The sequence below is a fragment of the Protopterus annectens genome, chromosome 5.part0 (assembly GCF_019279795.1).
Source record: "Protopterus annectens isolate FY-2018-M chromosome 5.part0, PAN1.0, whole genome shotgun sequence".
Classification (NCBI taxonomy): domain Eukaryota; kingdom Metazoa; phylum Chordata; order Ceratodontiformes; family Protopteridae; genus Protopterus; species Protopterus annectens.
The window spans coordinates 706,758,733-706,771,368 of record NC_056735.1 but is presented as its reverse complement, the minus strand read 5'-3'; the positions used below and the strand labels follow the sequence as shown (position 1 = coordinate 706,771,368).

At 40.2% G+C, this 12,636-nt stretch overlaps 1 protein-coding gene across 2 annotated transcripts in view; it reads right to left on the bottom strand.

The window, feature by feature from the left end:
* ARHGAP6 (Rho GTPase activating protein 6) overlaps window positions 1-12,636 on the bottom strand; it is a 1,747,989-nt gene that overhangs the window by 20,646 nt on the left and 1,714,707 nt on the right. For both annotated transcript variants that reach the window (XM_044072553.1, XM_044072552.1), the window contains exon 12: window positions 6,475-6,555. In XM_044072553.1, coding sequence (XP_043928488.1) covers window positions 6,475-6,555 — 81 coding nt within the window. The remainder of the gene's footprint in view (window positions 1-6,474; window positions 6,556-12,636) is intronic.

Here is a 12,636-nt window from a genome sequence, read left to right as displayed (position 1 = left end):
AGGTGGATGGGGGATCGTAGGTTTGCCCCAGGGATTACTCCCATGTCACTATTAGACAGAGGCACAGTAAACTAAACCTTAAAGGGCACAGTATACTCAAATCAAGGGGTGGCATAAGCCATACAGAATCGGGCTAGGCTTATAATTGCCTCAGGGCAGATAGCCTAGTATGAACCTATGAACCTATGAACCTATGCACAGTTTTGAGTCGCAGTTCTGGTCCTGCCCTTTGCAACATCAATGTGCACAAAGTAGCCCAAGACCTTCTGTCCCAAAATGCTAGTGTTGTGGCTGGCCTGAAGGCAACCTTGTACAATGCTGATGGCTGCCCTTCAGGAATCCCTGTAGTTTTCTTTTTTTCTCCACTTCCAGTCCTCCAACTTTGCTATTCCCTTGCGGTTCAGATGTTCACTATCAGTGTCTGCTATTTATATAAGATTTTTTAAAGGTTTCTAAGGTTCACTCTTGATTCTACAGTAATTTTGAAACCTACTGTTTTCAGATTTTCCCATCTATGTACTGTCCCCACTACTCTATTTAAGGCAACAAAGACACCTGCCTTCAGCTCTCTACTTTGATGTTACTAGATATTCTGAACATTTTTTTGCTCTCCTTTTAAAGTCTGAATTCAGACCACTTGATTGTTTCAGTCACCTCTCTCTCAATTAACCTGCGTATGGAAATACAAGACATAAGGAAAATGCTATTGCCTGACAATAAGTTTCATCCTGTATGCCAAGGTTTGGTTCCCTCTGCCTCTGCTTGCATAATGCATGACTGAGCAAGTCATTAAGACAAACAATGTGCCTGTTCATCCTGGAAATGTCTAATATTTGTCACTGACAGCAGATGCAGCCTTATATGTAACCCAGTGAGGAGGTAAGCCATAAACTCATCATGGCAGAAGAAAGAATGAGAAAGAATTCAATATCCTCATATGAATGTAAGAGAAGGTTTTTTTACAATACCTTAACTTTCACTTATTCTGATATGCTACTCACTATAGAGCAGCATCACTTTGCTTGCTTGCTTTCATGTACTGGTCTGCTGCTTAGGGATGTTATATGAGCATGGAATAGTGGCAAATGACAGCATTTCATATTTTGAATGCCACAGTTGTGAAAACTAAACAATGAATATGCATACAGTTGAATAATAAATTGTTGTAGCACTCAAAATCTCAAATGTAATACAGAAAACTTCTGAATATGACATTCTTCATTTGAATCAACATCTTCAGTGCATAATATGTTTCAGATTTGATGATAGATGTTCAGTATTTTGCTATTTAATATTTTGAAATGTAATCCTTTGCAACAGACTTGCCAATAAAGTTGCTGCTTAAAGCATCTGTTGAAATTTCTTCTGCCAGGTCCTGGCTTTCCCCTTGTCTACACTAAAGGAATGGCACTCCTGTGACAAAGACAATTTCATCCTTATGTTCTGAAGAAAGGCAGCAATGCACTGTCCAGTTAGTCATTCCACTACAGATGGACTCACTGACCCTGAGCTGCTATCCAAATGAGTTATCTCCGACAAATACTATTTCTTTTTAGTAAGAAACCTGTTACTTTCAACATGAATCCAAACCCAAGAATGTACCATATCAGTCATAGCTCTCCTTCATCCTCACCAGTGTCTATTCACAAAATAATCTGATCTTTCCAGATTAATTTTATCCAAAGTCTAGTAGCAGATTACTGATATTTTGCTACTTTATGGATGCATATGCATGGGAATGATATCATCCCTGGTGAGGCAAAGACGCAAATGAATTCCTAGAAATGCAGAGGTACTGAATATCTAGGATTCCTGTTACATCAGGAGCAAGTAATGGGATTCTGAACCGTTCTTTGATAATGAATGTCATCACCCATTCCTTACATAGAACAATCTTACCAGAATACTCAACAAACCTATGGAGTGTAAACCAGGTTCTGTGGTACAACAGTGCCACCTATACAGTAGCTCTAATTCTGCAGGTAGGTTGTCATATAGGTGGAGCTGCACTGCCATTACACATCCTATGCAGCAGCATCAACTGTATCAACATCAGGACAATGCATGTAGGATAGGTAGGTCGGGTGTCATGCATGCATTATCCATGTCTGTGGACTGGAATTGGTATACGGGTCCACTGACCTAAAGAGGAATTTCTTCTATCTTTAATAATAATAATAATAATAATAATAATAATAATAATAATAATTGTTTAAGCCATATACACTGAACTTTGTGGATGACTCACATACCATTCAAATGCTCATGTGTGAAGTCCTTGACAGCACCCCACCACCACCACCACCACCACCATGGATCCCCTTAATAGAACAGCTGTACCTCTATGAGTAACTTGCTATTATAGGCACCCTGTTTCCCACCATGTTCTGCCTGCAGTACCAGGTCCCTCTTATAGCTGGAGTTGTTGCTACACCAAAATAGCCATTTGATTTCAATGGATTAATCTGCTGCTTCAGGATTGTATTTTGGCAACCTTCCATACTGCAAGTCTGGTTCTCGCTTTAGAATGAAGAATTCTCTTCCAGCCCCCTTTAACATACAGTGAATGAAGACTTGTAAAACTCATGGTTTTGGACTCAGATATGTAGAAACTGCTCAGCATAGTGTTTTACTCCATGCCCAAATCCTTTTGGAATCCACTCCAGGGTATGAAAAAGCACATAACATATGCCAACAGAGGAGAAAAATCATATCAGATAGGGTGATGTCAACTTCACTAATATAGCTGGAAAGATTAGTTTTCATATTCTGGGCTGTATGCAGTTAATGACAGCATGCACCGATGTAAAAACAGCCTCTGGATACCAGAGCAGACAATAAGTTAGACATTCATAACAGATTATGAAACACAATGATTAAAAAGAGAGGGGAAACCTAATGACAGACTAATAATTTAACATAAACCTTATAGGCAAATGGCATCAGCAGATTAGTAAGACTTATTTGTCTGGAGCTATATCGCTCATTCAGTCCTTAGCCTGCACATGACAAGGAGGGAAAACAGAAAAATGAAGGAGGGTAATGGGAGATCAGGGTGCTCAGCAGAAAACTGTAAGAACCAATAGCAGCCTTAGTATAAATTTATATTATTCCTAAAAGTAAAGAGCTAGATGAAAGGATGGAAAATGTATATAACAACAAAGTGTAACTGAGCTGTTGTTCTGACATGACCAATTGATTCTTGAAGCATATACAATTTCCTGAATATCTAATATGATCAGGGAGAGATCCATTTGTAGGATATGAAGTATCTGAATTTTAAACTTGTATGAGTTCCAAAAGAGTCCATGCATGGGACAAGACAATGCACTGAGTTACACTCACCTGTATCCCTGCAAGGTAGGTGCAATACTCCGAGCCAAGCATAAACTGTTTCAGAATCCATTTTAAAGACTGGAGAACCTCAACGCTGAATACTCCCTTAACCTCAACAATCTGTAAGTGATGCAAGGAGCCAGATGTCTGCCAATATGTTTCAAGGCTTTCTGTCATTTAGCTTTGCAGTTATGTAATCTGAATTCTACCTGAATCACTAAGTCACCAACCATATGATTTTTTTCATAATGATTAAGTAATGGCATTATTGAAAAAAAAATGATCTGCAAATTGAGTAGCTTTGCTAAATATTGTTACTATCTCATTCTGGTAAGTTAAAGCAGGTCAGATGCCTCAAGCAGACCAGTACATTATAAAGTAAGAAAGTCATTTCTGCCGATGCATTCTAATTTACAATTAGACACTGTTGGAAAAATGAAGATTTATACATTTTTTGGCATGGCGACTATACTATCCTTTGCTTACTTCCTGTAAAATCTATCTGCCACTGTACTCAAAGATGTTAATTTGCACAATCCACCCTTTCTTGGATCTTACTTTATCCTTTTACATTCATATTCTTGTTCATTTTAATAATAATACATACAATTAAATGCAATAAGCTGTGGGGTGAATTATGTGTGTCAGCAGTTAACAGTAGTTTTAGCATTGCTTCATAATGCATGAAACACAAAAAAAAGTGAAGGGAAGGTGGCAAAGGTACTCCCCCTCTTAGTCTACTGTTTACCAAGATTCAAAAACAGCATGGGAAAATGGTGCGCATACTGATCATCTTTGTATAAATGGGTGGCCATCTTTTCAAAAGACAACTCATCAGGCAAGACAGAGTTGAAACATTTAACAATATTATTCTGATGACAAAATGACACAAACATCTTGACTTGTCAGTTAATTAAGTATCAGGTATCAGGCTGCAAATTTGAAAAATAACCTCCACTGTTGCATTTTTTAACACTGAGATCACACTATCATGAGAATGGGGAGCAGTCTGAATAGAGAACTTTCCCACTGAACTCTTCCTCCTGATGTGTGTTAAATAGTCCATTCAAGTATTGGGCACTTTATTAAAAGCAACTTGATAATATAGCTGAAGACAAGCTGTCCCTCAAAAAACAGGTACTGCACTTTTGCATATAATCTAATCATTGTCTTATCTATTGCAAATACGTTGCTTAAGCAAATTTTATGTGCATTATTCATACTTCATGAGCCCTTTCTTATTTGCAATGGTGATGGACAGGTTGACAAACGAGATCAGACAGAAGTCCCCGTGGACTATGATGTTTACAGATGACATTGTGATCTGTAGTGAGAGTAGGGAACAGGTGGAGATGACCCTGGAGAGATGGAGATATGTTCTAGAGAGAAGAGGAATGAAGATCAGCAGAACTAAGACAGAATATATGTGTGTGAATGAGAGGGAGGCTAGAGGAATGGTGAGGATGTAGGGAGGAGAGGTGGTGAAGGTGGATGAGTTTAAGTACTTGGGATCAACAGTTCAGAGTAATGGCGAGTGTGGAAGAGAGGTAAAGAAGAGAGTACAGGCAGGATGGAGTGGGTGGAGAAGAGTGTCAGGAGTGATTTGTGACAGACGAGTACCAGTAAGAGTGAAAGGGAAGGTCTACAAGAGGGTAGTGAGACCAGCTATGTTATATGGGTTGGAGTCAGTGACATTGACAAAAAGGCAGGAGCCAGAGCTTGACGTGGCAAAGTTGAAGATGTTAAGATTTGCACTGGGTGTGACAAGGATGGACAGGATTAGGAATAAGTATATTAGACGGTCAGCCCAGGTTGGAAGGTTTGGAGACAAAGCTAGAGAAGCAAGATTACATTGGTTTGGACATGTGCTGAGGAGGGATGCAGAGTATATTGGGAAAAATATGCAAAGGATGAAGCTGCCAGGTAACAGGAAAAGAGGAAGGCCTAAGATAAAGGTTTATGGATGTGGTGAGAGAGGACATGCAGGTGATTGGTGTGACAGAGCAAGATGCAGAGGACAGGAAGAAATGGAAACAGTTGATCTGCTGTGGCGACCCCTAACGGGAGCAGCCGAAAGAAGAAGAATATAACAAGGCCATTAGGACAGCTATAGTTGGCTGCTTAACTACTAAGTTTGCTTGATGTTAATTTGCACATGATTTGTATTTCAGAAGTTCATATATTTGTTTGGACACTATCTAAATCTGTGAGCATCTTTATAAGCCATGCATATCTCTCAACTTTCCAGAGTTTTGCAGAACATTCCTAATGTTGCCTTATGTTTTTGTTCTTCCCTTGAAAAACTATTTATTTTCTGATAAATCATTAAAGATTACATTCATCTAATAATGGCACATATCAGCAGTTCCACATATTTATTATTGTTCAAAAAATGCAGGTCAAAGCAAAACCTGTTGTTCTATTAATTTTTTAAGTGAATTAGAATAATATTTTAAATTATCCTTGATTTTAGGCTTTCAGCTCTTGTTATTTTTGGGTTTATCCAGAATTCTTGAACAAAGAAGTTGAGAGGCATGTGAACAGCCTTTGTACTAAGTGAAAAATTGCTTTGTGTTTGTATGCACATAAATCTCAGAGATGCAGGAACATGAAGATGGTTGTCTTGGGAATGGCAGACAAGTCAAACACGCTGCAGGCAACATCTAAAATGCATCTGACTTCATTTTTAGACGCGTTAATTACCATTTCCCTCCACACTTTCCTAGAACTCACTTTACCTTCATCTTCACATCTGTAAGCCATTCACTTTCACGATAACTCAGAATTGAAGTTTTATCTATTTCCGACTCTGCTTGGAACAAACACTAGTGATTTATGACATAAAATGTCAGACTAACAGTAAGCAGATCATTCTGAGTTATTTTTTAACAGAAACCAACTTTTTTGTAAGGTGTAAATCTGTCACACTTGTTTCTAACACAGCAAAATTTGTTTGCATGCATCCACATCAGCATTAAGTAATCGGCATGTTCCCTTGGTTCCTAGACAGCACCAATCACAGCATATTACTCAAATTTACCACAGATTGCTCATAACTGCAGCATATTTATATGCTGTTGAACTCTCAAGGGAGTCACACAGCAATAAGGTCTATCTGAGTTGTGTTTCCATGCATACCTGCAGTCCCTTCGTCTCTGGCTCCTGTTTTCAGTGTTGAATGCCATGTTCCCCAGATATTTAGCTGTTCTTCTGAGCTATCTAGATAATAGGCAGAAAAAAGAAACACATTTAGTAATTAAGTTCTCTAGCTGATCATGGTTCCTTTTCCACAGCAGCCAAGCATTGAATGCTGTTTGTAAGAACGCTTTGTAGCTTGCTATGAAAGTAACAAAAACAGAAAAAAAAAGAAAGTTAAAATATACAAGTTCAAAAGAAGCTATCTAGACACTTTTGTGATTCTAATCATACAAGCTGTCATATTTACATTTCTCCCATTGCTTAAAGGTTATGCATTATAGAACAGAAGCACCATGAGAAAAATACATAAAAGACTTCAGCGCAGTTATGCAATACTGTGATTACTACTGAAAGAATTTGATGAATCCTCTAGAAATAGATATTTTGTTTTCCATAATGTCAGCAGCCCTTATGGCTGCAGAAATACATTTTAATTAAATTCATATCAAACTTAGAACAGATTCCCAAAAAACTTAGCAGTCTGCTTTTTTACTGAGAGGAATTTTGTATGATTCCACTCAGTGAAGATAAACAACTGAAAATAATACTTAAATCTGTAGCTGCATTATGCTGTCAGTATTCATGTGAAGCAGACAGCAGTGTAGTGTGTTTGTTAATCAAAGGTGCTGTAGGTGAAAGCTTAATCAGAAAAGAAGCAAACATTAGCTCAGTTGAAATGGCTGGAGTGCCACCTGCAATACTTATAGTTCTGAACTGTCTGTAGACAGACCAGTAATAAGAAGGCCAAGCATGCAATGGATAGTTTTTATTTACTTGTGTAAGAGCAGATGGTCACTGCATGATTGACCTATGTGGGGACAACAAGGGGATGTTAAGCAACTAGATGAAAAAGAAGTCATGTACTCACCATAACATTCCATTTGTGTTGTTGATCTTCATTCTTTCCTCACAAATGGGTTCAGATTCGATCCGTTGGATCTGACTTGGCTGATGCTACAGCTTGCAGCCACCAGATCTGTTGAGCTTCTCTCTTACCCACAATGCACTCTGCCAACTACCTCAGATCATGTTTGCTGCTATACAGCATAGAAGGATAAAGAAAAATATGGGAAGCCATATCCAGTCATATAAACATGTAAATGTACCTATTCAGAGACAATGTGACTGCTCGTTCCTCCAGAAGTCATGGACGGAGATAGGCGGGAGGGGAGCTGAGGATAGAATGATCAGCAACACAGATTTAATGTTTAGTGAGTATATAACTTCTTTATCTGATGTTGTCAATCTTCAGTCTATCCTCATGAATGGGACAGTGTCCTTAGCTACTTGAATCCAGGGTGGACTCAAGGAAGGATATTCCTGAGTAACATAGAACCAAATAAGGGCTTACCTCTGGAGACCAGATCCAATTTGTAATGAGTAATAAAGGTACAAGGAGTAGCCCAAGTTGTTGCTGCACACATTACCCATAGGCATTCCAGATTGGAAAACTGTGGAAGTAGCCACAGATTTAGTGCAGTGAGCTTTCAAGGGATGTGTGAGAGGAACCCCCAATTTAGTATGGACAATGGAGATGCAATTTGTCAACCACTTCGAAAGAGATATTTTAGAAATTGATTTTCCCAATTTTGGTCCAGGGAAGGAAACAAATAGTTGGTCTGCTTTCCTGATTTTTTCTGTTCTCTGCAGATAGAAACACAACTGTCTATGAACATCCAGTAAATGTAAGATATATTTTCCTTTGTTGGTAAATTTAGGAAAAAAATACTGGCAAACTGATAGAACTATTTATGTTGGATTCTGACACAATCTTTGAAGAAAGGACAGGTTGGTATGTAAGGTCACTCTATCTTTGTGAAAAAGCAGGTAAGGAGGTTTAGAAGATAGTGCTTGGATCTCAGAAATTATTCCTGTGGAAGGGATGGCAACCAGGAAAATGGTCTTCCATGAGATAAATTTAAGGTCACATGTAGCTGCTGGTTTAAAGGGAGGTTGTGTGAGAGACTGCAGCATTAGGTGCGCCATTCAATCCTGTATGGTAATTTGAAATTGCTGCTAAATGTACCCTAATGGTTGGGGTTCTAGCACCATTTTGAAAAAGGTGAGCAAGTAAATCTAAGATGTGATAAATAGAGGCTCATGAGAGGTCAAGTTTATGCTGCTGAGCCTAAATGGCAAACCTTTTCCATTTACTTGAATATGTTTTCTTTGTCAAGGGTTTATGGGAAGACAGAATTATATGTTGAACAGGTGATGAGAGCATAGGCTAGCTACTAAGGGAACTGGAGAAACTACGCAGTCAGCTTGAGATTTGGTATATCTGGGTTTGACATGTCCGTCGGGTGAGACAGGAGCTCCTGAGTCAATCTAGGTTCCATGTTGGTTGTACCAGGAGAGGCCATAGGAAGGGAAACCAAATTTGTCGAGGCCAATAGGGGGCAATGAGGATCACTGTACTCTTTGATCTGGCAGCTTCCTGCAGAAATTTTGGAATCAATGGGGTTGGTGGGGATGCATAAAGGAGACCAGGAGGCCAATTGTGAAGTAGAGCATCCCTCAGTCACTGTCTCCACAGGGGAATCACAACAAAGTAGTTGCTCCACTTGTTGTTTAGGAAAGAGGCAAAAAGATCACAGCCCCACTGATGGAAAATCTTGTCCACCACCTTCTTGTTGAGGGACCACTCATGTGGAAGTAGTATGCACCTGCTCAGTTTGTCCACAATTATGCTGGATCTCCTTGGAATGTGCATCGTTAAAAGAAAGTGGTCTGAAGAGATCACACACTGCCAGACCCTGGGCACTTCTGGACACAATAGATAAGATCTGGTTCTCCCCTGTTTGTTGATGTACCAGGCAACTGAGATGTTGTCCATTTGAATCGCAATAATCGCAGATGGAAGAACATCTTGAAATGCTCACAACACCACGAGCACTGCTCTCATCTCTAGAACATTTATATGCAAACTGTCCTCTTTGGGGGACCAAGCACCCTGGACTGTCTTTCCCAGATAATGCCCCCCACCCTATCTGGAAATCATCCATGGTTATTATGTTCTTGGGCTGTTGGAGAATGAATGGATGGACATGGAGCAGTTGATCAGGCTGTATCTAACAATAGAGATCTCTTCAGTAAGTATTGGTCATTTTTATCTGATATGACATTGACTGACAGAAGATTGACCAATGGATAGCCAACATCCACTGTAGGATCTGCCTGTAAAATCTGGCCAATGGAACTAAGGTTATCACTGCAGCCATGAGGCCCAGAGTTCAGAGGACTGTGAGGGCTGTGATTGATGTATTTGTCTACAACCCTCTTACCTGTGACATTATAGTTAGAACTCTGTGAAGTGGAAAGGAAACAATGGCCATCTTTGTGTTGAGCAGTACTCCAATAAATTCCAATATCTGAGTTGGTTGAAATTTTGATTTATTGTAGTTTATAGTTATTCCTAGGAGAGTACAGGTGTAGAAAACCTGATCTATTGACAGTATGAGTTGATGCCTGGTCAAAGCAGTAATGAGTAGTTATCCAGGCAGGGAAAAACCTGGAATCCCTGCAGTATGAGGTATACTGCTACTACTGCCATGCATTTGGTAAACACCCTGGGAGCTGTGGTGAGTCCAAAGGGCACTACTCTGAATTGGTAATGGCTCCCAGCCAGACGTGTAGGTGCTTCCTGGACCACCTGCTCCCCTTTATGTGATAGTAGGTGTCCTGGAGATCTATCAAGCACATCCAGTCATCCTTGCCCAGAAAGGGGAGAATGGACTGAACCATGACCATCTGGAACTTGGTTCATTGAACAGATTTGTTTAAATTTGTGAAATCCAAAACTGGTCTACAGTCCCCTGTCTTTTTTTGGCACTGAAAAGAACATTGAGTAAATTCTGGATCCTATCTGGTCTGGAGGGAATCTTGGATGACTTTTTCCTAGCAGCTTTTGAATTTAAATTGCTGCTTGATCCCATTGACTGGGTAAGAACATTGGGGGTTTTCCTGGGAATTGGGGTGGAAGGGAAAATGGTATTATATAAATTCTGCATATAATCCTCTTCACCCAAATATCTTTTGCTAATTCTAGCCAGGCTCTCTGGTGCAGGGACAATCTTCCCCTGACTGTCTCGAGAGGTGGACAGTCAGGCCTCAATTCAAGAGTGTTGATAGGGTATATCAAAGAAAGATTCTCGTGAACCCTGGTTTTGCGGGCCACCTCTGAGCATCATAACGTCCATTATAGTTCCCCCCTCTACCTCTGGGAGCACTTCCTCAAATATGTGTCATGGAATAGACCTTGGGATTTTTTGAACCACATTTTTGGCCCACTGCATTGATTCCAGGAGAAGGATCTTCAGGAGGTGACCATGGGGACTCTTCTCCTTCATCAAAATCCATGTCTTCGGTGACAGACTCCTGTGAGGAGTCTAGGTGCTTCCTCTTACATGTCCTTTTCCTGGGTACTTCCTCAGTGGGATGTTCTGGTGAAGTCTTGGAAGACAAAATAAAAATTCCATGACAGGAAAGCTGAGGTTTTGGTACAGAATGTTCCCATGGAGAGAGTAGTTGAAGCACCAGATGCTGGGCCACCATGGTGGAATAAGTCGGATCTGAGGTGGAAGACTCCATCAGGGCTGCTGAGGCCCCAAACACTCTTCACAGCCTCAAAGGCAGAGTTTGAAGGAGCCAGAGAAAGGCTCTGATCTAAGAAACTGGGTTTCCAAATCATCCCCTCTCTCCGATCTGTCGGCACCACCCCTGAGGAAGAAGCCAAAGCCAATCTGTCCAGTGCTGAGGTGCCAAGGAACAGAGACAGCTCCTAAAACTTTGAAGTTGAATTCTGCACCCTGGACCTGGCAGACAGAATTCGGCTCCTAGAGTTCTTCTGATCCAAAAAGATCAGAGGTCTCAGAGAAGATGTTGGATCTGAAGATATGAAGATCCCCAGATCCGAGACTGATGGTTCCAGATGACTAGGATCCTGAAACTCTATGACAGCAGATGGTGTCAGAGGAAGAACTTGCAAGGGTGGTATGGTGGAAGGTCGGGCCACCTGATCTAGACAGGTAGGTGCCAAGGGAAGACCAATCTGCCCCTGAGCCGAGAGAATCTTCCTCACCACTCTCTCCACATCTTCTTCTGTGAGACTTCTGGAATAACTAGTAGAGTAAATGGAGGGGTATGCTGGTCTCTGCAAAAAAGGTAATGGAAGCTTGTCTAGTACTGGGTCAACTGACAGAGAATATCTAGTATGAGGGCAATACAGAGTCTCTGAAGGCTGTGTCTGATCAGAAGATTCTGTCTGATCCAACTTGGATTGTGCTGGAACCATAAATATTCATTTTAGAAGTTGTAGGATCTGAAGTGGCAGTTGGATCTGAAAGTTTCATCCTTTTCTGATCTGGGGTTGAGACCAGATGTTTAGCATTCCATTTCCATAAAGGATCCGAGGAAGATTTTGATGAGGTAGAAGGTTTGAATTTCGAGACTGTGTTATGGCTTCTCCAAAACAGGAAGGAAGGAGACCTTTTAATATCAATTTATATTTGCATTCAGTAAAGGCTCACAGATTAAATCTTAGACAAATTCAGCAGATGAAAAGATTACAACCCTCAAGTACAGTAGAGGAGAAAAGGAGGCAAGGAAATACCAACAATGGTATGTTGGAAATACGACAAGGTTGTAAAGGCAAGGGAGAATACAGAAAAGTAAGAAGATTATAAACCACAAGCAGTATAGACTAAACAGTTACAAGGTAAGCTAAGTAGAAAAATGTTCAATAAGAGAAATTACAAATAAAAAAACTTTACTTATCTAATACAGCTTGAGAGAGACTGGTAGACCAGTCCATTAGCTAGAAGTGGCAAACAAGACCTGACATAGTTGGGAGGATGCTTTGTGGGTAAGGGAAAAGTTCAAAAGATCTGGTGGCTGTGAGCTGTAGTATTAGCTGAGTCAGATCCGACAGAACAGATCCAAACCCATTTGTGAGGACAGAATGTTGACAGCATCAGAGCAGAAGATAACAACGGCAGCTGTCATATAGCCTTATGGCAAAACATGCTAATGTTAAGTTAACGTCACAGAAAATGTGTAGCATGTAAAAAGAAGGTACTGTAAAGGACCCCATGGATTAAAATT